At 32.0% G+C, this 22,169-nt stretch overlaps 4 protein-coding genes across 4 annotated transcripts; 3 read left to right on the forward strand and 1 right to left on the reverse strand.

The window, feature by feature from the left end:
- Window positions 1-74: 74 nt before the first annotated feature.
- LOTGIDRAFT_156782 (hypothetical protein) lies at window positions 75-1,178 on the forward strand (the record flags this gene model as incomplete). Its single annotated transcript, XM_009048055.1, has 1 exon — window positions 75-1,178. One exon carries the CDS (start codon window positions 75-77, stop codon window positions 1,176-1,178), a length of 1,104 nt encoding a protein of 367 aa, XP_009046303.1.
- Window positions 1,179-2,720: 1,542 nt separating this feature from the next.
- Window positions 2,721-4,049, reverse strand: LOTGIDRAFT_156783 (hypothetical protein; the record flags this gene model as incomplete). Its single annotated transcript, XM_009048056.1, has 2 exons — window positions 2,721-3,427; window positions 3,476-4,049. 2 exons carry the CDS (start codon window positions 4,047-4,049, stop codon window positions 2,721-2,723), a joined length of 1,281 nt encoding a protein of 426 aa, XP_009046304.1.
- A 4,038-nt stretch (window positions 4,050-8,087) lies between these two features.
- Window positions 8,088-8,492, forward strand: LOTGIDRAFT_156784 (hypothetical protein; the record flags this gene model as incomplete). Its single annotated transcript, XM_009048057.1, has 1 exon — window positions 8,088-8,492. The coding sequence occupies one exon, from the start codon at window positions 8,088-8,090 to the stop codon at window positions 8,490-8,492; it is 405 nt and encodes a 134-aa protein (XP_009046305.1).
- A 676-nt stretch (window positions 8,493-9,168) lies between these two features.
- LOTGIDRAFT_156785 (hypothetical protein) lies at window positions 9,169-9,522 on the forward strand (the record flags this gene model as incomplete). The annotated part of the gene is made up of 1 exon (XM_009048058.1): window positions 9,169-9,522. The coding sequence occupies one exon, from the start codon at window positions 9,169-9,171 to the stop codon at window positions 9,520-9,522; it is 354 nt and encodes a 117-aa protein (XP_009046306.1).
- Window positions 9,523-22,169: the final 12,647 nt, after the last annotated feature.

The raw sequence follows: 22,169 nt of genomic DNA on the forward strand, positions 1-22,169 counted from the left end.
GTAAACTCTTCAATAAACAAAAATTCAGACCTAGAACAGCTATTTTAACAGTGTGGTTTGACTATCCCAAAAACATGTTCTTCCAACCGATACCAGCTAAAGATAAAATCACTTTCACGAATAAAGAAGGTAAAAAGGAAACTGGTAACAAAATCAGGTTCAGAAATGGTTTCTGTCACGACGTTTTAACATCGGTCGATATTCAAGAAATAGTGAAAGCCGGTGGACGAATTATTAGAATATTAGATGGTATAGTTTACGAAGAAAATTTTAAAACTCCACCCTATAGAGATTATATTTTAATTTTGAGAGATTTAAGAAATAAATATAAACGAGAAGGTAATATCGTGGGTAGTAACTGCATGAAATTATTAGGTAATTCCTTGTATGGTAAATCAATTCAGAAAGATATATTCACAACTAGACATTTATGGAATGAAGCAACTTTACAGGCCAACTTTGATTCACGCGTTAAAACCTATGAGAAAATTAATGATACTCAATATATTGTTGAAACAGAAATTGAAGAAAAAGAGATTACTAACGAAGACAGTAAATCTACACGACTAACACCTAGTCATTTGGGATCATTCGTTTTATCTCACAGTAAAAAAATAATGAACAATTTCATTCAGGTCATAAATGGATTTTATAAACCCGAAATATACTATACCGACACCGATAGTTTGTACATTTCATCCAAAAATTGGAAAAAACTAAACAGAGCTGGTTTGGTCTCCGAAAAAGACTATTGCAAAGGTAAAAACGATTACGGTGACGGTGGAATTATATTTGGTTTATATTTAGCACCAAAAGTCAAATACAACATCGTTTTGACTTCTGATGGTGTTTTAAAAGAAAAGAAAACGTTTAAAGGTTATTCTAATGATAAGATAAGTGTAGAAGATTACGTTCAGTTAGCAAGCGGACATGATGTGTCGAACGAATTTAATAAACCATGGGAAAAAAGTTTCACCAATGGAGTAGTTATTCCAAATGATAAACAAACTAAAGTTTTTAGAAGTTATTTGAATAATGTTAAAAGAAAACCACCAAACAGTGAAGGAATTATGTATCCTTACAATGACGAAGATGAGTATAGTTTTGACGAAAACTATGAATTTGATGATTTCGATTATCTTTCTAATCAAGAAGAGAATGAAGATTGTTTTAAATGAAGTTGAATGACAATTTCTTCGTTGCCAAAGTCTATGAACCTGTTTTTACCGTCTTTGATTTCCAGATTTATATCTTTGATCATGAAAGAATTGACTGGTAAATAGGTCGTTTGAAACGGTTTCTCTATAATTCTGTATCCGATCAGTACCGTAAAAGTCGGTATGCTGTATATGATTTGGCGTTTGTGCTTGTTGAAAATCCACCGTTGATCAAATTACAGTGAATGTTGATCACATCGATATCGTTCTCGATGTTGGCCTTGTGCGGCGCCAATGTCGATTGCACGTATATTCGTTTATCGAACCCTAGTAACGCATTCAACGAATTTTCTACGTTGAAATCGACTTGACTGTTATTTCTCAATATCAGTTTTATTTTGTTCAGATTCAGATTACCTTCGAATTCGATATTGTTTTTACCGTTCACGCTTCCTGCGTATTCGGATAGGTAATCGTTGATGGCTACGTATTCGTAGCTCCCCGGTAGTAAGCTTATGGTTTCGAACGTAACTCCGTTATCCGTCGATATTTTTAGTTGATTGTTTTTTTCGTTGATGTTTCTAATGGAATTGTAAACGGAGAAATACTTTAATCCCAGTTCGTACTGTTTATTGCGATCGAGTTCATACTCGTAGTCTAGAAACAATTTGATGTCTGGTTTATTCGAGGTGATAACGAACAATTGTTCTTTATTGGACATTTTTAATGACGTTTATATAGTCTTTTTTAGTGATGATTTCTTTCTCCAAAAGCCGTTTTAATATGGCATTGACTTCGTTGTATTGTCTGTCCGATCGATGACCTTCTTTCATGGCCGCTAATATTATTTCTAATCTATTAAGCAATTCTTTATTGTCGTCGGATAAAAACGTTATACCTTGTCCAGATGCCACCATATCATCGAATTCGTCTATTTCTTGTATGCTTGGTGGATAATCTTCTGCATAATCATCTACCTCCTCTTCCTCAATAACTTTTGTTATATAAAAATCAACTTCTTTCAATCTTCTTGTTTCGGGTCCTGACTTTCTTATTGCATGTAGAAATTTTGAGTATGCAACTAAATCCTTGTAATCGGCAATTTCAACATCCTTGCCATTCATTAAATCTATTAACCCTCTCGTTAATGTAAATATAAAGTCTTTTGTGTCGATTTTGAATAAAGGAGAATTTGGACTAAATATTATTCTAAACCCATTAAACAATAAACCTTGATTATCAACGATTGGTGAAATGCTCTTTGGTAAATCTGGGTCAGGGTTTGAAAAAAGACGTTTTATATCATCTAATGTCCTAATTATAATACCATTATATTCAATCGGTTTGGGTTCTATATGAGGTGTGGGTTCTAAAGCTAATTTCTTTTTAATATCCTCTTGAGATTTTAATATGGGTTGAAATAGAGTCTGTAGATTTTCCGTTAATCCGAATTGTTGTAATCTGTTATTTTCAACTTGGGTCTTTATTTTATTCTTAGCTTTGATATATTCTCTATTTCTTTTTAAAAAATTATTCCAATCCGTCATTTTTAAAAAAATAAAATTAACATATATCGATCATAACTCTTTCTCCCGCAGGTTTTCTAGTATTTACAAATACATATCCATGATCATCTGGGTTTCTCCATTGAGCTTTACAAACCTTTTTAAATGTATCTCTGTCCATTCCGTGATTTATAGACTGAATGATTTGAGATAAATCTTTATCGTTTAATTCAAATAATAAAAAACAATTTGCATTTTTTCTAATGAACATAGAATCTATCCCGTAAAAAGATTGGGATTGGTATATGCAGTGACAGTTGTGATGTCTTCCTTTGGTGAAGAATTTTTGTTGAACAGTTTGATTTCTTTGCGCTACGCAGTCGTCAAACAATATTAAGTTCTTTCGATTGCTATCAATATTAGACAAGTCTAGATCATTAACATTTTTCGTAAGAAAAACTTTTATATCCGTTGGATTGAAAGATGGATTCTTTGATTTAATGAAGTTTTCTATGATATCTTTTATTTCCACTTCTTCTTCGTTTTCTTCGTAATATTGAAATATGTCTTGAACATCTTTCTTTGGTAAATATTCCAAAGCTTTGAGGAATTGATAATACGATTGCTCTGGTGTTGTTGTGTAGATATACAGAGAAACGAAATCTAAAAGGTTTGGTGTTGTCAACATGTTAAAAGTGAGATGAGTTTTCCCAGAACCGGAACTACCGCATATACACATGAGCATTGGGTTATTAGGAAATATTTCTGAATGATTAAATTTTTTGCCCATTTTTATTTATTACATTTTCGTACCAAAAATCACCCCGTTGCCTTTATACTTTAAAAGGAAGATTCCCTCGCCCGAACGTATGTTTTTAAAAAATATGGCGTCGCCCTTGTGTTTGACCTTCATTTCTCCGGTGTCGATTTTATCTATTAATTTGCTTGATCCCTCTTTAACGGTTTTCTTGGTTTCTTCGCCAAATCTTTGTCCGAATTCTTTAACCGTCCCTAATATATCTCCTACTCCCGAACCTCCTCGTGCTTCTCTTTCCATTGCCAAATTGTGTCTACGTGCTTCGGCGTTTGCAGCGGCTTCAGCTTTCTTTTCGTTGACACCTTTGGCTATCCCAGCAGCTCCACCAGCAGTTGCACCAGCTGCAACTAAACCAGCAAAGATTAAAGGTAAGAAAGGTAAAAATCCACCTTTTTTAGTTAAATTCTCATCAATTCTTTCCAAGTCTATATCGTCTCTGACTTTGCAATGTTTGTATTTATCGATAATCTTTTGGGTTATGTGCACTTTTTTACCGCTGTAAGTTATTAGAGTCGGCGAATTCGTTTCCATAGCTTCTATTATTTTCTTGACTAAAGTTTCTGGTTTCATTTTTTAAAGGGTGTTTTTTTATTCAATTCTTATCATTCTTCTATCTGATATTTTAATCAAATGTTTTGCTTCTTCCAGCAATAAACAGTAGCCGGTCGCATCTCCTTGTGTTTTATCGATGTGAATATTTATGTTTACCCCTGTTTTGAAAAGATCTTCTTGATGAGCTGACAGATCAAAACAGAAGATTGGGTGATTAATTGCAAAATCTACATATTCAAACTGAGGTGGATTTCCAAATAATTCACACATATTTTTATAGTTTCTATACAATTCATTATAATCCTTTGTGGATGGATTAATTGTTAATGGTTGGTTAGGATAATTATCGTTGTTTAATCTTACTTGAACTTTATGGATTATAGGATCTTGATTTTGGTTCATTGTCACTCTGAAGACATTATTGTTATTCGTCTGTAAGTCTGGTAAGTTCTTGAAACCAACCATTTTCCATCTTTTATTTTGAAATCGCATCTGAAATAAGCATCGGAAAGAAGTAACCAATTTGATAATGAATTTATTTCGAAGGTAATTCTACCACCATCATTCAACTGGGATTTAGAACCAACAGTGGGTGAGATGATAATATAATCCTATTTTTTCTTGTTAAATGAATAACGAATCGGATCGTATAATCTAAAGATTGGATCTAGTATGTAATTTTTATTTGCCATTTTTAAGGTTTAAAATTTGAGTAGAAATTATGGTCTGTTTTCCAAACCCAAAAATGTAGGGTAAATAGGTCTTTTTGGGGTGTGAATTGATGGAATGTAGGGTGTGTAGGACTTTTTTGGAGTGGGAATTTATGGAATGTATGGTGTGGAGGACTTTTTGGGGGGTAGGAATTTATGGAATATAGGGTGTTTAGGTCTTTTTTTGGGGTGGGAATTTATGGAATGTAGGGTGTGTAGGTCTTTTTTGGGGTAGGAATTTATGGAATGTAGGGTGTGTAGGTCTTTTTTGGGACTTTCCCCATGAAATGAAATGGAAGGGGGAATCCCCTTGCGAACATATTGAAAGGTCTTATACTACTTAGTCGGCCTAACGGAAACTAGTGCTCCCAAATATTTGGTGAAAATTCAAGGGGGTCACAAAAGACCACATATTTGTCGATGGTAATTACTAATTATTTGTATTTGTATATATATACTATTATAGAGAGAGTCGACTATTGATAGAAACAGATGCATGTGACTAAAGCTACTGGATTTGAGGACTTTAGTCCGAAAATTTGAAATGTCAGCACCATATATTACTGCTCCATTAACTTATATATATTATAAATAAAGTATCTCAGCAAGTACGGTAGGCCTATATGAAATTCGATATTGATTTTTAGTCTACTCTTGTATACAGCAGTAAATGTTAGCTAATTTAGCTAACGTGCTAATGCAAACTCATTCCGAAAATATTAGTGTATCCACTATAGCCACATAAATTATTGGTCGGCCACTGAAGTCAGTGCGAATTTATTGCGCGCTTTATTTATAAATGTTCGTAAGTTCTGGTCGTCTTTTTGCGTATGTAAATGAATACGCCACTATTCCATTTAGGTATATTATATGTTCGCTAATGCAAGTTTCCAATATGTTACATGAAAGACTAGCAAATACTTAGTTTGTGGACCATGAAAATCTTGAGCTGGGCAAACTGAAAACAGATATTTTATCAACATCGGCGCTTAACGACTATTTTTAGAATTATCCTTCCGCGTGAAATTCTCTCAAAATCTTACAAAATCTGAACGAAAATGTAATTTCAGACATCAAATTCCAAATCTAGACCAAATATTAGTCAAAAATAGACATACAAAAATACAAAAGGGTAGGTAGAAAGAGGCTACCGTACAAACAGATAATCAAGACTAATACTTTAGAAACATAGCGAAAAAACAATCCTTTGTATATTTTTACCCAAATTTCAATAAATAGGCAGAATCATTGTAGTAAAGTACACTTAAAAATGGCATTTATTTTATTGAAGAAATAAACATACATTTTTATACGCCCACATGAAATGGGGTGCGTGTATTGCCGTCACCTCTTCCCGTCGGTCCGTCCGTCTGTCCGTCCGTCCGTCCACAATTGCTCGTAAACACTCTACAAGGCACAATTCTTGACTGATTTCGATGAAACTTGGTATGGTTGTTTGTAATCACCCAAGGATGAACCCTATCGAAAATCAGACGAATCGAAAAATATTTACTATGAGTTATTGCCCTTATTCTTGAAACGCTCGTAAACACTCATTTATGATTTATGCAATTCATGATGGATTTTGGTATGAGTGTTTGTTATCGGCCAAGGATAAACCCTATCGAAAATCAGAAAAATTGAAAAATATTTAGTATAAGTTATTGCCCTTGTTCTTGAAAACGCGTTCAATTTTAGCTTGTAAACACTCTAGAAGGCACAATTCTTGATGGATTTTGACGAAACTTGGTGTCGCTCGTCAATGCTAATGTACATTTCTATCACTATATCCGTAGTAGTATATGAACGTTCCGATAGTGCGCATTTCCGGCACATTCGCACAATAGGGCTGTGGAATGTTTTTTCTATCAATTATTCTTTCTGTAGAAGGAAATCATGGGAACAACTGAAAAAGAAATTCAATGGTTCAAAATGATCAAACATTGGAAACGTTTCTACAAATTAAATGTTTCTGAGATGATCGAGTGAGTGTCCATTTTAACCTATAAAGTCAACAAAACCATATTTTTTTTCTTCCTGTGATCAATTCATCTATTACCACCTCCAATTAGGTATTGAACTTAATGCCCTTTTTTTGGTGGTAATTCTACTAATCGAAAAGTATTCGATAGTCTTGTAGAATAAACAGAAGGGATATTCAATACCTTCATTTCATGTATACCCCTTTAAGGTCAGTTCTCAGAGCTAAAAGTATATTCGAAAGTTTCAGAGAATTAACAAGGGTGCATGAAATTTTATCACTACAGATAAAGAAATTCAACAGTTTAAAATGATCAAACATGGAAATGTCTCTCCAAATTTAATGTTTCTGAGATGATTGACTAAGAGTCCATGTTAAACCTATAAAGTCAACAAAAACCATATTTTTCTTACTTGTGATCACCTCCAATTAGATATTGAACTTAATGTCCTTTTGGTAGTAATTCTACTAATCGAAGAGTATTCGAAGGTCTTGTATGTTTCTTAGATGATCGACTGAGTGTCCATGTTAAAACCTATAAAGTCAACAATACCGTATCAAAACACCCCCTCCCCACCCCACATATCAAGCCCGACGGCACCTTTTTTAGGTTGTCCTCTCTTCTGTCGCGTTACTTGATGACGCTGAATATCAATTTATCATAGTTTCTAGTATTCAACTTTCATTTCCTTTTTCTTGGCCAATTCTTCAGAGATCGAAAAGTAATCGAAAATTCTGTAGAATAAACAGAAGGATAACTGTTGTTTTTTGTAAATACCTTCCATTTCATATTATGATAAATGAATCTATAGTGGTAGTAGAATTAACAGAAGGGTTTTATCACTACAGATATGATTATATGATTAAATAATTTGGAATTCATGCAGAATTTTATATCTGGTTAGAACTCCAAATATTATGAGATTGGAATTCATACAGAATTTTATATCTGGTTAGAACTTCACATGATATTATGAGAATGATATAATGAATCTGTAGTAAATTGGAGTATCACACAAGGAGGTAAATACGCAATTGTTGACTATATAGGTCAACATAGAATTCACTAGTAATTCATCACAGAAACACAAATTTGAAGATAGATTCCTTTGTCCGATATCTTGAACTATTAAAAAAAATGAATCTGTAGTGATTTGGAGATGATATGTAGAGACTACATATCACAGGAGGAAGTAAATACGCAATTGTTGACTATATAGGTCAACATAGAATTCACTAGTAATTCATCACAGAAACACAAATTTGAAGACAATTTCTTCCCATCTTTATTTACTGAAATGGTTTTGGAAGCTGGTTCAAATCCCCTTGATAGAAACCATCAAACATCCCGGAGAATTTGACACAATGTTGAAAACAGTTCTATATCCCAAAAACTACGATTCTGTTTCCGGATGGATACCCGATGTTGGTGATGGAAGTGTTTTAAAAGAACCAGTAAGAACTCTTGCTGCTGACGCAAATGAAGCTAGAGTAAGAGTCGTTGTTCGAAACACATTAGAAAGAGTAGCTAGTAAATTATGGATTCGAGTAAATCAGTATAATAATGTTGTTGAGAATAATAGGTGGGGTAATTACGTAAACTGGAAATTATACCCTTTATTCGGTCTGTTGGAACACAGAAAAGTTTCCATAGGATTACCATATAAAATTCATCTACAAAGAGAAGTTAATGACGATAAGATATTCTTTTGGGAGAATGATTCAAAAGCAAAATTAGAAATAACGAATCTCCAACTTTTCATACCGTAATAACACCATCCATAGAAGTAGAAACGAGAACATTAAACGCTATGACTAAAGATATTGAAATAGCTTTTCTTCGTCGTAACACGGTAGGTAGTATGACTTTAACTGGAGAATCCACTACATGGCCAATCACTTACACTATTAAACCAGCAAGATATTTAATGGTTGGGTTCAAGAACTTACCAGATTCTCAAACGAATAACAATAATATCTTTAGAGTAGCAATGAACCAAACTCAAGATCCTATAATCCGTAAAGTTTAAGTAAGATTAAACAATGATAATTATCCTAACCAACCTTTAACAATTAATCCATCCACGAAGGATTATAAAGAATTGTATAGAAACTATAAAAATATGTGTGAATTATTTGGAAATCCACCTCAGTTTGAATATGTAGATTTTGCATCCAAATCTTCTGTTTTGATCTATCAGCTCATCAAGAAGATCTTTTCAAAACAGGAGTTAATATAAATATCCATATCGAAAAAACACAAGGAGATGTAAACGGTTATTGTTTATTATTGGAAGAAGCAAAACATATAATTAAAATATCCGACAGACGGATGATTTGTATAGAATAATCATTTAAATTATCCTCTTCAAAATGAAGCCAGAAACATTAGTAAAACGAATAATAGAAGCAATCGAAATGGAATCATCAACTACAATAACTTACAATGGTAAACAGATCAAAATATATAAAAAAAAAACTTATCGATAAATATAAGCATCGTAAAGTCCGAGATGATATAGATTTGGAAAGAATTGACAAGAGTGTAAAGGAAGGTGGATTTTTACCTTTCCCACCTTTGATATTTGCTGGCCTGACCGCAGCTGGCGCAACTGCTGGTGAAGCTGCTGGTGTAGCACAAGCTGTCAACGCCAAGAAAGCAGCTGATGCTGAAAAAAGTGAAAATCATAGACATAATATGGAAATGGAAAAGATAGCACAAGGTCCAGGAGTAGCAGATATATTAGGAACAGTTAAAGAATTTGGAAATCGATTAAGTGAAGAAACCAAGAGGGATTAAGTAATCTAATAGATAAAATCCACACCGGAGAAATGAAAGTCAAACACAAGGGTAATGCCATAGTTTTTAAAAACATACGTTCTGGATCATTCAGAAATATTTCCTAGTAATCCAATGCTTTTATGCATATGCGGAAGTTCAGGTTCGGGAAAAACTTATTTGACCTTTAACAGGTTGACAACACCAAAACTTTTAGATTTCGATTCACTATATGTCTACACAACAACACCAGAGCAATCATATTATCAATTCCTCAAAGCTTTAAGAATCCGTTCAAGACATATGTAAATATTATGAAGACAATGAAAAGATAGAAATCACATATATAAAAGAAAAGAATCCATCTTTCAATCTTACGAAAAACATTAATGATTTAGATTTGTCTAAAATTGATAGTGAGCGAAAGAACTTGTTTGACGACTGTGTAGCACAAAGAAATCAAGCTGTTCAACGAGAATTCTTCACGAACTGTCACTGTATTTACCAATCCCAATCCTTTTACGGAATGGATGCTATGTTTATTAGAAAGAACGCGACTTGTTTTTTATTATTCGAATTAAACGACAAAGATTTATCTCAAATTATTCAGTCAATTAATCACGGAATGGACAGGGATACATTTAAAAAGGTTTGTAAAGCTCAATGGAGAAACCCAGATGATCATGGATATGTATTTGTTAATACTAGAAACCCTACAGGTGAAAGAGTTATGACAAATATTTGTTAATTTTATTTCTTTAAAAATGGGTGATTGGAAACAGAAACAGACAATATATCAAAGCTAAGAATAAAATAAAGACTCAAGTTGAAAAAAACATATTACAACAACTTGGATTAAAAGAAAATCTACAAACTTTATTTAACCCAATATTAAAAAGAAACAGCAGCAACCCCCACACCTAAACAAATTCAACAGCCACCGCTTCCTTCTCCTCACCAAATAAAATATCCCATTGAAGATGATGAAATAATAATTAGAACTTAAGATGATATAAAACAGTATTTTTCAAATCCAGATCGAACCATACCAAAAACACTCAAACCAACTATTGATGGGGATGGATTAATTTTAATCAAGTTGATTTCAATGTAGTAAATTCTTTGAATACTTTATTGCGATTTGATAAACAAATGTACACACAATCCACTTTAGCGCCACATAAAGCTGATATCGAGAATGATATTGACGTCATTAATATTCACTGTAATTTAATAAACGGTGGATTTTTCAATAAACACAGACGTAAGATTATTTACAGTATTCCAACATTCACTGTACCATTGGATATAGAATTATAGAGAAACCATGTCAAACAACATATTTACCACTTAATTCTTTATGATTAAAGATATAAATCTGGAAATCAAAGATGGTGAAAATAGGTTTATTTGACTTTGGAAACGAAGAAATTGTTATTCAACTTCATTTAAAACAAAAAAACTAATCAAATATCCTTATGGAAAAAAATAGTTCTTCATTCTCTTCTTGAATAGTAAGGTAATCGAAATCATCAAATTCATAGTTTTCATCAAAAGTATACTCATCTTTATCACTATAAGGATATATAATTCCTTCGCTGTTTGGTGGTTTTCTTTTAACATTATTCAAAAAACTTCTAAAAACTTTAGTTTGTGTATATTCCATCTACAAGTATATATACCACCACCTTCTCTAGGGCTATGACGTTCATGACGTTCAATTATTGATAAAAATATTATAAATTCTTTACCTCGTTGAATTTTGTGGACATCAATTGAGGTAAATAAATCAGGATAATATTTTTGTGGGCATGAAAAACTAGCATTATCAAAATATAGTTTTAAATATTCAAAGTCTGATGTTCTTAAAAACGTATAATTATGTACTGTCTCTACTTCTTGTGGAGTTGGATTTCTAATAATGTTCATCGATGGTGAGCTTACCGTCTCTTATATCATATCAAAATCACCTATTGAAAGAATATCGTTGTCATTGTCTGGTATTATTGGCATTCTAAAGGTGTCTATATATTTTCTATTTGTTTCAATTTCATACATGTAATTAGGCTTGTTGTTTTCATCGTTAACTTCCAAATCTTTATTTTCAACATATTCACCATCTTTGATAAATTCGAAAATCTTACGAGCGTTAAAATAGTGAGATGGATGAGAGAAGAAGATTGAATCGATTTTAACTTTTACAGGAAAAAGTGAATCTCACTATCATCAATATTATCATAATATTTGTTAGTTCTTTTTGAAATTCAGTTTTAAATTTAGTTTCTAGAGCAGTTGATTCCTGTTGCCATTTGTCTTCACTTATACCTGGATTAATATTATCTATTAGTTGTTTAAGGTCTATTTTTTGCTTTGATATTTTATCACCTAAATTAGATCTTAATAAACTTAAACTTTGTAACTGAGTTTTATCCACTACATTGACAAATTATTATTATATTATTATTATTATTTATCCATGTTGTGTTAGGTTTTTTTAGTATCTGAAGGTAAAGACCCTAATCCAAACTTGTTCGCAAGTTTTATTAAGTTAAATTTATTACCATTTCTTCAAACTGATTTCCTAAACTTGTGTGAAAGTGAAAGTTGACCTCAAATTTTTGACCCGGCATTTGAATTTGAAACGTAGAACATTTTATTGGTTGATTAGTCAGTTTCGTTATCTCTTCAGTTGGTTCTAATCCAAAAGAATCGAAGAAATAAAAGTTATTTAAAAAGTCTTTGTATAAAGCAGATTGATGAACTCCGTTTTGATCTGAAGTATGTATATTTGTTTTGGCATAAAATTTACCTTTCTTATCCTTGGGATTATTTATTTCATCTCTCATACAATAATAAAACGGTGATATATTTAACTCATTTGATAAGTTGAAAGTTTGTAGTTGTATCGTTTTCGTATTTATCAAGAAAGCTATTCATTTTCAGTTTTTTGAAGTTCGTTTTGATAGAACCTACGATGTGTTCTTTGTCTTGATCGATTAATTCATGTGTTCGAGGTGATGTACTATTTACTTTATCTACGATAAATATTTCGTTGGTCCAAAATCCAAAACGTAGCCTTTTTCGAATTTGCTCTTATATTTGACAATACGAACTCGATCAATCTGGGTTTGATATTTATATTATTTATCTCATTTTCGTAGGTATGTTGTGCGTTAATTGACTTTATAATATTTTGATTATTTGTGGCTTGTGTTGGTGTGACACCTATAGATGAATGAATTTTGTTATTGTATTCATCTACAACCTCTGGAAATATTTTAAGCCATTTTTGAGATTTCAATTCCGTTAACTTTTTGAATAATTTATTCTATTATATCTCTCAATAACTACAGCCTTACCCTCGTTATGCGTGCTGTATATTTCAAATCCTAGAGATTTCATTTGTTATAAAATTCGCTCCCTTTATCTACCCATAACTTTTGCGGTCATCTGTCGGATTGTTTCATTATTGTTTCAAATGCGTGTTTGACTGATAAACCTTTTTTTGTTTTTGAGAGGAATAACCCAAGTATATCTTGTGTACAAATCTATAATGGTTAAACAATATTTATATCCTCTTTCAACAGGCATATTAATTAAATCAGCTGACCATATTTCATCTTTATCAAACACTTTGAGTTTTAAAAAATGTTTGTTTTTCCTAAATTCTTTGTGTATTTCATCTGCTATTCCAATACCCAGTTTCATCTTTGCTTTCAAGAGTTTAATGATTAGTGCTCTTTGTATTTTCTCTTTAAATGTTGGATTTGGAATTTTTTCAAGTTCGATTAACATTTGTTTGTCAGCTTCGTGTCGGGATGTTATATCTTTATTTTTGTATAAAATATCATGTTTAAGTGCAGCAGCATCAACTCTATTGACGGGTTCTTCACCTGGTTTTGGTCTATCGTTTTCGTCTAATCGTAGATCTAACCTTGTACCTGGACCAGTGTAATTATGACTTAGAAGATGTTTTTCTCCGTATATTTTGCCCATGGAAATCCCGGAAGTGAAACTAATGTTTTTTGTATATCTGAACCAAAGTATGTTTTAGGACTTTGAGCAATTATCATAGATATTTTCATCCAATAATTTTAAAACCGTTACCTTTTTTATTTATAATCTAATTCTGAATTTAATGGAAATATTGAATTTTTGTTGTGCGCATGCGCATTACCAGCTTTCTTATTTCTTGTCCGAATTTCATAAAACTTGGTATGTTTGTGTATAATTCAATTCTGAATTTTATGGAAATATTGAATTTTTGTTGTGCGCATCCGCATTACCAACATTCTTATTTCTTGTCCGAATTTCATCAAACTTGGTATGTATGTGTATAACCCAATTATAAATTTGATGGAAATATTGAATTCTTGTTGTGCGCATGTGCATTACCAACTTTCTTATTTCTTATCCGATTTTCATAAAACTTGGTATGTATGTGTATAATCCAATTTTTAATTTAATGGAAGTATTGAAATTTTGTTGTGCGCATGTGCATTACCAAATTTCTTATTTCTTATCCGGATTTCATCAAACTTGGTCTTTATTAATTGACAAACATTATTTTATTCCTAGTGAATATACAGAATACAGAGATTCAGAAAAGTATTTAAATCAATGTAATTGCAATAGACCATCTTCGTATGTACCTGAATGTTGTAACACGCCCTGCATCAGTACTGTTATTAGAACAGTTCTAGTTTTTATTTTTTTTGCATTTGCTTTTTTCTCTACTTTTGCTGCGTAGCCTACATATTATGACTTTACGACCCGTCGAGGAATATAGCATAATATCTGTCGCCTGTTGAGACTGACCCGTCAACAATAACACGTAAAATAGAGAACAAAGTATAAATGATGCAGTTTTACATTTTTATTCAAATAACAGCAATAGACGACGGGTCCACGGGCATGCTTGCTAGGTATGGTAACATATACCCTCATGCAGCTTTAATAAGCATATTTGGCAAAATTACAATCAGTGCAGATATGACAAACATTACGAATGAAACTTTCGTGACAGACTGTCGGGCAGTTGGCGACAGACGACGGATGAGAAATAAGCAACGGGTCCTTGAAAGTCGTGAAGTAAATCCTTGTGACTGGCGTCGATGTTTTAAAAATGTTTATCGACATCACATATAAGAATATAAGTCTGTCGCCTTTTGATAATTCCAATTTAAAAAACCATCCGTTGCTGTGCCTGGTCGCCCTGAAATGGGATTTTATCTTTTCGTCCGACGCTCACCCGTCACTTCTATGCATTTCTTATAAGATATTACTTGGTTACCTTGGCAACACATTGCTCCTTCCATAAGGCCAAAATGTTTATTCTGAAGCGCTAGACATGAGATCTGCCTTTAGATGTGTACTTAAATGGCTAATGAAAAATAATATAATTACTTGCTGTAAGCAATGGTGCAATTTCATATTATTCGGTGAAAGAAATTTTCCACGACATTGGCATGGGCTTATTTTTTTTCATTTATTACATTCTGAAAGATAATGCAATCTTGTAGCCTATATGATCTTTCATCTCATTTAAAGGTTTTGATTACTCTCAGCTTCAATATCAGCCAGCAAACAACCTCAAGCGGACATCACGGCTTCTTTTTAAGTGAGAGAGACAACCTCTTCAGTCATGTCACTAAATCCATATAGGACTCACTCCACTAAAACATTTTATGCAAATGATTGTATCATTTTGATCAAAACTGCTTTCTTTTTTTTCAGGCCTTGGTCGTAAAACCCTGTGACTACCTGGAGAGTCTAGTTCAATATTCACATAGCTCAATTCTTGGTCTTCATATACTGCAGAGGTAGATGGAAGATCATAGTCGTAGTCAGTTTGTGTCACCTCACTAACTTTCTTTACATAACCAGGTAAAAAATGTGAACTTTTTCGTTTTCTGTCGCCTTTCATATTGAGAGTTTTGAATGGAAATGAGTGAATTTCTCATTTTTGCTAAATATATATTATTTTGAGACTTGAGGGAGGTGAAAATATCAGCAGAATGATATATTGAAGACAGAATGAATACACAGAGAAATCATTTATTTCTATTTACTATGTGGACTGATTTTGGTTTCTGGGGTTTAGGGATCATAAACCTTAATGAGTTATGTAATGCTTGTAACTTTAACACACTACCTAATGGATATATGGTCTTTTAAGATTCATTCTTGAAAACATTTGGTTCCATGTTATTTCTATTTCTGCAATTGTCATTAATTTAAGAAGTACTGTGGTTTTTGAAGTAGAAACAGGCTGAATTATGTGCGAAGTAAATGTGACGTAATAAATTTGACCCTTATTCTGTGTAATTTTTGTTTTTCAGGCTTGGTTTTGGTCAACGTTCCTTAATCTTTTTACAGAATTGAATTATCTTCATAAATAAAAAAGTTCTGACCAATTCAGAATTGTACGTATACAAGCTTATACAGTGCATATATAGCTTATTATAGGAAAGAGGGGGCAAAAGTAAAAACACTACCACTGGTTTACTTTTAGGTTTATTTGCATAATTTTGGGTCAGGTTGTTCCACAGATGTTATAGAACAAATTAAAGCAAGAAAAAAAAATTAGCTACATATATATACTAGTAGGCCTATTTATTATGAAAATTCAATATTTTGAAATGCCAACATTTATTTACACTCAACATTAATGAAATCTATGTTAAATATAACTGAAATGCCCATAAAATAGAGTCTAAATATATTATAAGGCTTCCTCGTAGCCTACACATCATAATATTATTGTATCAGCGTAATTTTACGCGACAAGGTACCGGAAGCGTGATGCGTCACGTATGACGATATATTTCGTTTTCTTTGTTTTTGGTTTAATTCTTTGAAATGTACGACTACCTCGAAGGGCGATGAAGGTTTACATGGTCGCGACGGGTCGACGGGTCTTGAAAAGCTGTATAGGAGAGTGAGTTCTTCTGGACTCTGGACCTCATGTGCCATCTCTTCCCATGTTAAAACACGAAATTCAACCTCCTACAATTTTTTTAATAATATATGATGACCATGAAAATTTGGAGCCACTAAAATTGAAAGTAGACTACTAACGGTTATACTCATCCGCTAGAGTTTGGCACTTCACAAAACGACTATTTTTAGAATTAGCCTTCCGCCTTTCTCATCATATTACCAAATCTTAAAGATAATGCAATTTCAGACAACAAAATCCAATCTAGACCAAAAATTACCCCAAAATAGGCATGCAAAAACACCAAAAGGGAGAGAGAAAGAAGATTTCTCAAAATAGCCTGGACTACATTAGAAGATTTCTAAAAATAGCCTGGACTACATCATAAAATGTATTAGTGAGTCCTTCTAGTTCCGAAATAGGAGTGAAATTACTCCTGTAACATCGCTTCTCTTTTATAAAGACATCAGACTAACAGGTATGGTAAATAGAGTCGTTCTAGTGCAGTGTTTTTTGAAATTTTCCTGGTGGGCTACTAACAATTTGGTGTAATTATGATTGGAATCTGCCTCTCTGATGTAGATTAATCTAATATTAGACAGGGGTTTTCCAGTTTTTTCGATTGAAATTATAAATATATATATTCCACTGCTCTCAATCGAACGTGATGTTACGTTCAAAATTTTCACATCTATTTATTTGTATTTCCTTTTCCACCATATGAGTTATGTCCTGCTCCTGTAGCCGGGCTAACTCTCTGAATATTATAAACTTTATTTCATCATAAAGAAACATCCTGAAATTATAATATACACAAGTAATAACAAATATAAAACAAATACACAAGTAATAACAAATATAAAACAATTAAAACATAAAATACCGCATATTATTATCACAGTAAGCTAAATAATAATGTGCACATAATTAAATATAGAACCTTATGATAATTTAATATGGATAATACAGTGGTGTAACCTATTTTCGTGGATATAAGGATTCAACACCGAATTTCGTCAAAATTAAAAAAACAAATTTTTTTCTTTATGTCTTAGATGTTTCCTCAGATATTCTACAAAATAATTAAAATTGGTTTATTTCGATTTTCTTTATGAATCCTCACTTTGACCCATATTTCATGAGCAACCAACTCGGCAACGGCGGCAGAATGCGAGGTCGCACATGTAAATTATTAATCATTTCCGGAAATCCACGAAAAATAGGTTACCACGAAATTAGGCTACTTGACTGTATATATAGAGAAAATATATGTAAAAATGAATAGTAACCCAAAGGTGGGATGTTTATCTAACAACTGATATTATCTGGACTTATATTATTTTCTACAACTGTAATTGAATGAAGGATTATTATTATAAAAAGTAAAATGAGGCGTTTTAAATGGTGGAACAGAAATATTAAATATGAAAAGTTGTTCCAAAAATTGAGACTGCAGTGATGAAAATTCACCAGCAACTCACTGGACTGACTACCCTAAAGACAGTTCAGCCATTGCATGCAGATTAACACTAAAATAACAAAATTTGATGTTAACATATTTTCAGGACAGAGGTAAAGATATACAACATAGAATGGCTCAGTCATTACCAGCAACCTTTAGATCATTAGATTTATCAGGCTTTGATATAAGTAAGGTGGAGTTTGAAAAACCTTTAGAAAATCGCTTAACCTGTCCTATTTGCCAGCATGTCTTACAGAAACCAATGCAGTTGTCGTGTGGTCACCATGTTTGTCAAAAATGTTTAGATAAAGTTTTCCAAAATAATGATTCAGCTACCTGTCCAGTAGATGTTGATGATGACTGCAAAAATATCAAAAGAAATGAGGTACAGTTACATGTAATATTTAGAATTTGTTTTTCCTTTCTTCCTGTGAAGCAATTATTTTACCTGTCAATTCACATACTAACATGCTGGTTTTAGTTGACTAATAAGGAAACTAACTGTCACCTCAAAATAAAGTTTTGAGTTCAGATTTGATCAGCAGTGTTAAATAATTGTAGATTCTGTGTGACAAAAGACCTTATATTCTGCTCCTAATAATGTCTCCCAGGAAGAAGTTTTGATATGACAAAACTATATTAATAAATTTCAAGCATACCTCTTATGTCTATTTTAGGTGTTTCCTGATGTTAGTGTAGGTAGAGAAGTAATGAAGCTCATGGTTAAATGCCCAAATACTAAATTTGGATGTAGTCATGTCAGTCGCTTGAATAAACTGCAGGTAATCTGAAAATAAGAGATAAAATACTTTTTCAACTGTTTGTAATTTACCACCTTAAAACTTTAGACAACACGGTCACATGATTAAGATTGTTCATATGAAATATTAACATATCTTTATATAGGCTTTGATATCTTATGTAAGCTTTAAAAATAACACTTTATATATATTGATTACTGTCAGTTTACCTATTTAAAATACAATTAGATTGAATTATTTCCTTATGCTTTGTGCTTATCAAAACATATTTTCTAATATGGACAAACAACTCAATTTCTTTGAATATAAAATCTATAACATGCAAATCAAGTATATGTCAACAAATCAACTATTTAGATTAAGAAACGTTATTTGAAAGTAACATCTGAATTATGAAATTAAACAAGCATGATAACTTAAATTGTTTATATTTACCTGTGTTTATGATATGTATACCGTCTCTATATGATAATATATATATATACCTCCAATTTATGTACAAACCTTATCTATACACACATTCATTAGCTCTGTATAAAGTTTCTTTCTTTCTTACTTTCAGTTGTATGTCACTGGTCTTTTTACCATACTGACTGTATAAATCAGATAAGCTTATACATTAAGCAAATATTCCACTATTTTATTCTAAGTAGACATGTCCTAGATAGATGAAGAAACTTGGTGAGAAAATCCTGTGAAAATGCATCTTTGAAATGAAAAGGAATCATATAACATTAGTCTCTAAAAACTCTATTATCATTTCTGACAGCAGCAAGTGGGCGTATGTTAGCTTGCCAGTGTAAGCATCTTTAAGTTTGCTTGGTTTTTAGATAGGTGTTAAAAAACTTTACTGATTTATGCAAAATAAGTGTTGTAAAATAGATATCTACGTATTCTAAAGATTTCAACTGAAAATATTGATTGTTTATGAGGTCCAACACCAAAAATAAGCTGCTTACCTACCTCCCTCTTTAATTTACCCTTTTACAACAAATTCTGTTGGAACAAGTATATACATAGATATAAATAGCATAGGCCTAGTTTGGAAATGTTTTCAGGTATAATTTTTGACGTTTATGTTAATGAAAATTCTGAATACTGCCACTTTAGTGTAAAGTTGACTTCATTTGTTCATTTCTTATGATATACGATCTTTGATTTGATTGTTAAGTATACTAATATGTCATGGGTCATATCTTAGTTAATTTCCTTTGTTATATAGTTGAAATGTAATTCTAGAGCTTTCACATGCATTTCTATATAGAATAATTAACATATATCTTACGTTCTTATATGCTTATTATAACTTAAAATGTGGAGCATTTCACAATGTGGAGGTCTGTTCACATTGACACAATGGCAGCAATCTCAGGTGTATATTTGTTTAAGACATGTAAATTACTTGCCCAGTTAAGTTCGAGACATCCTACGTAATGGAAGATGCACCTAGATAATCGAATGGCATGCTTCAAATTTGACTCAATCACAAAATAGTCACAATTGTTGTTGATAATAGTTTTTCTATTGAAGACAAATTTGTTGTGATCTTAAAGGGGAATTCTGCTTTTTTGTAACAAAATTTCATTATCAAAAACTTCGTAAATTTTACCAGAAAGTACTTCAAAAGTATGCTTTTTATACGCCCACATTATAATGTGTTCAATAAAATAGAAGACGCACAAACCATTTCACAAAGTTTTTCACTGGTCCATTTTTAGTTGATCCAAATAATGTGGATACTCTATGGCACAACACATGGGTAAACATTCAAAAAAATAATCCTAAAGTCCAACATGTTTCAAGAGCACAAATGCCCGCTTCCTCAGGGACAGACATCATGAAATGTCAGTTGAAGTTCAATGATGTCATTTTCCTTGGTATTTTTGATGAGTAACATGCCAACATCTGATTTATATGAAATTTGGTGTGATCCTTTATAATGAGATCTTAGTCAAGTTTGAATTTGACAATTGTTTGATCAACGGAATTTTATGTCAAAGTTTTATTAAATAATGTGTGTTTGTTTAAATCAACAATATCTTGCACAAATTAGATTTTTGGTATGATTTGACACAGATAGGTGACTACCATTGATATACTGAAAATTTATCAGGAAAGTGGGCGTATCTTGCTGGGCAACCACTTGTTATATCTATGTATCTATTTGATTTGTTTTAAAAGGGTTTATTTAAAATGAAAAGTACTAGTTAATTAAGCAATTTGACCAGATTTTGACCAAATGTGGTAATCTTTTTCATTTATGTGCAAAAAAATTCAAAAGAAGTGTATGATTGAAAGTTGAATATTTCATACTGGGGCTTGTTACTGTACTTCCAAATATGTTTATTTAAAATCAAAGCTGCTAGTTATCTTTAAACACAATCATTCAAGATCACTGTGACTATTTTATCAAGGTGACAATTGTAGCTTCCATTGTGATAACAAAACAAAAAATTCTGATGGACAGACTATAGCAATATACATGTACATCTATAATTTCACTGTAAATATCTTACAATAAGCTTGTGAATGCAATAAAGATCATAGTTTTATAACATTTTGAAATAAGGAATGTGTAAATCAGGAATTAAAATTGCCAAATCTTCCAACAGTAAAAGCAAACACACAATTCTCTGTTCATCTTTTTCGAATTTCATAAACAGTGAGTGATTTAAGATAAATGTTGAATCTTAAAAGAGATAATTTTAACTAGAAACTTAGACATACCTCAATACCAGGAAGCTTTCTATTTCTATTTGTGTCTTTTCTATATGTGACAGAATCTAAAGAAAAGAGCAGTCATTTATTTAAGCTTCAAATTTGAAGGCTCAAAGTTTGACTGTGACCTGTGACACTATTACTGATTAGCTCAGCAAAAAATTTGCATTTCTGACACTGAAGTACGATTGGTGAATCTATTCCTTTAATACTGATCGAATACTATGTTATCACATGATGTATTAATAAAGAAAATCTTTAATTTCAGGATCATATAAATACATGTTCATACCAGTCTGTTACCTGTCCTCTGTGTGACAAAGATGTAGCAAAGAAATTATTCGACCAACACCAAGTGGAATGTGAATACATCCCTGTCAAATGTAACCAATGTAAAATAGATATACCAAAGATAAAGCTGGAGGTATAGATTATTTCACTGTGCCTTTCTAAAGATATAATATCTTCTTTTTTACTGACTCATTTATACAGATTAATAGATTCTTCTAGTCGAAAAATTCCTGACTTTTCATGGTTATGGTCTTTATGTAAATGATTTAACATTGTCATGATAAATCAACTGACACAAATCAATATTGTAAAGTATGATGACTTATACTCATTTATAAACAAATGCACAGTCTTCAAAGTGGTTGAGAAATGAATGAAAGATTGTTTTTGTCAATACTGGTAACGAATTTATAATGTTGCAAACTGCCGAAGATAGTACATATTTTAAAATTTGGGTGGAAAGTATACTTTTTACCTATTGGTTCATTGTCATGCA

This window comes from Lottia gigantea (genome assembly GCF_000327385.1).
Source record: "Lottia gigantea unplaced genomic scaffold LOTGIsca_12, whole genome shotgun sequence".
Lineage (NCBI taxonomy): Eukaryota > Metazoa > Mollusca > Gastropoda > Lottiidae > Lottia > Lottia gigantea.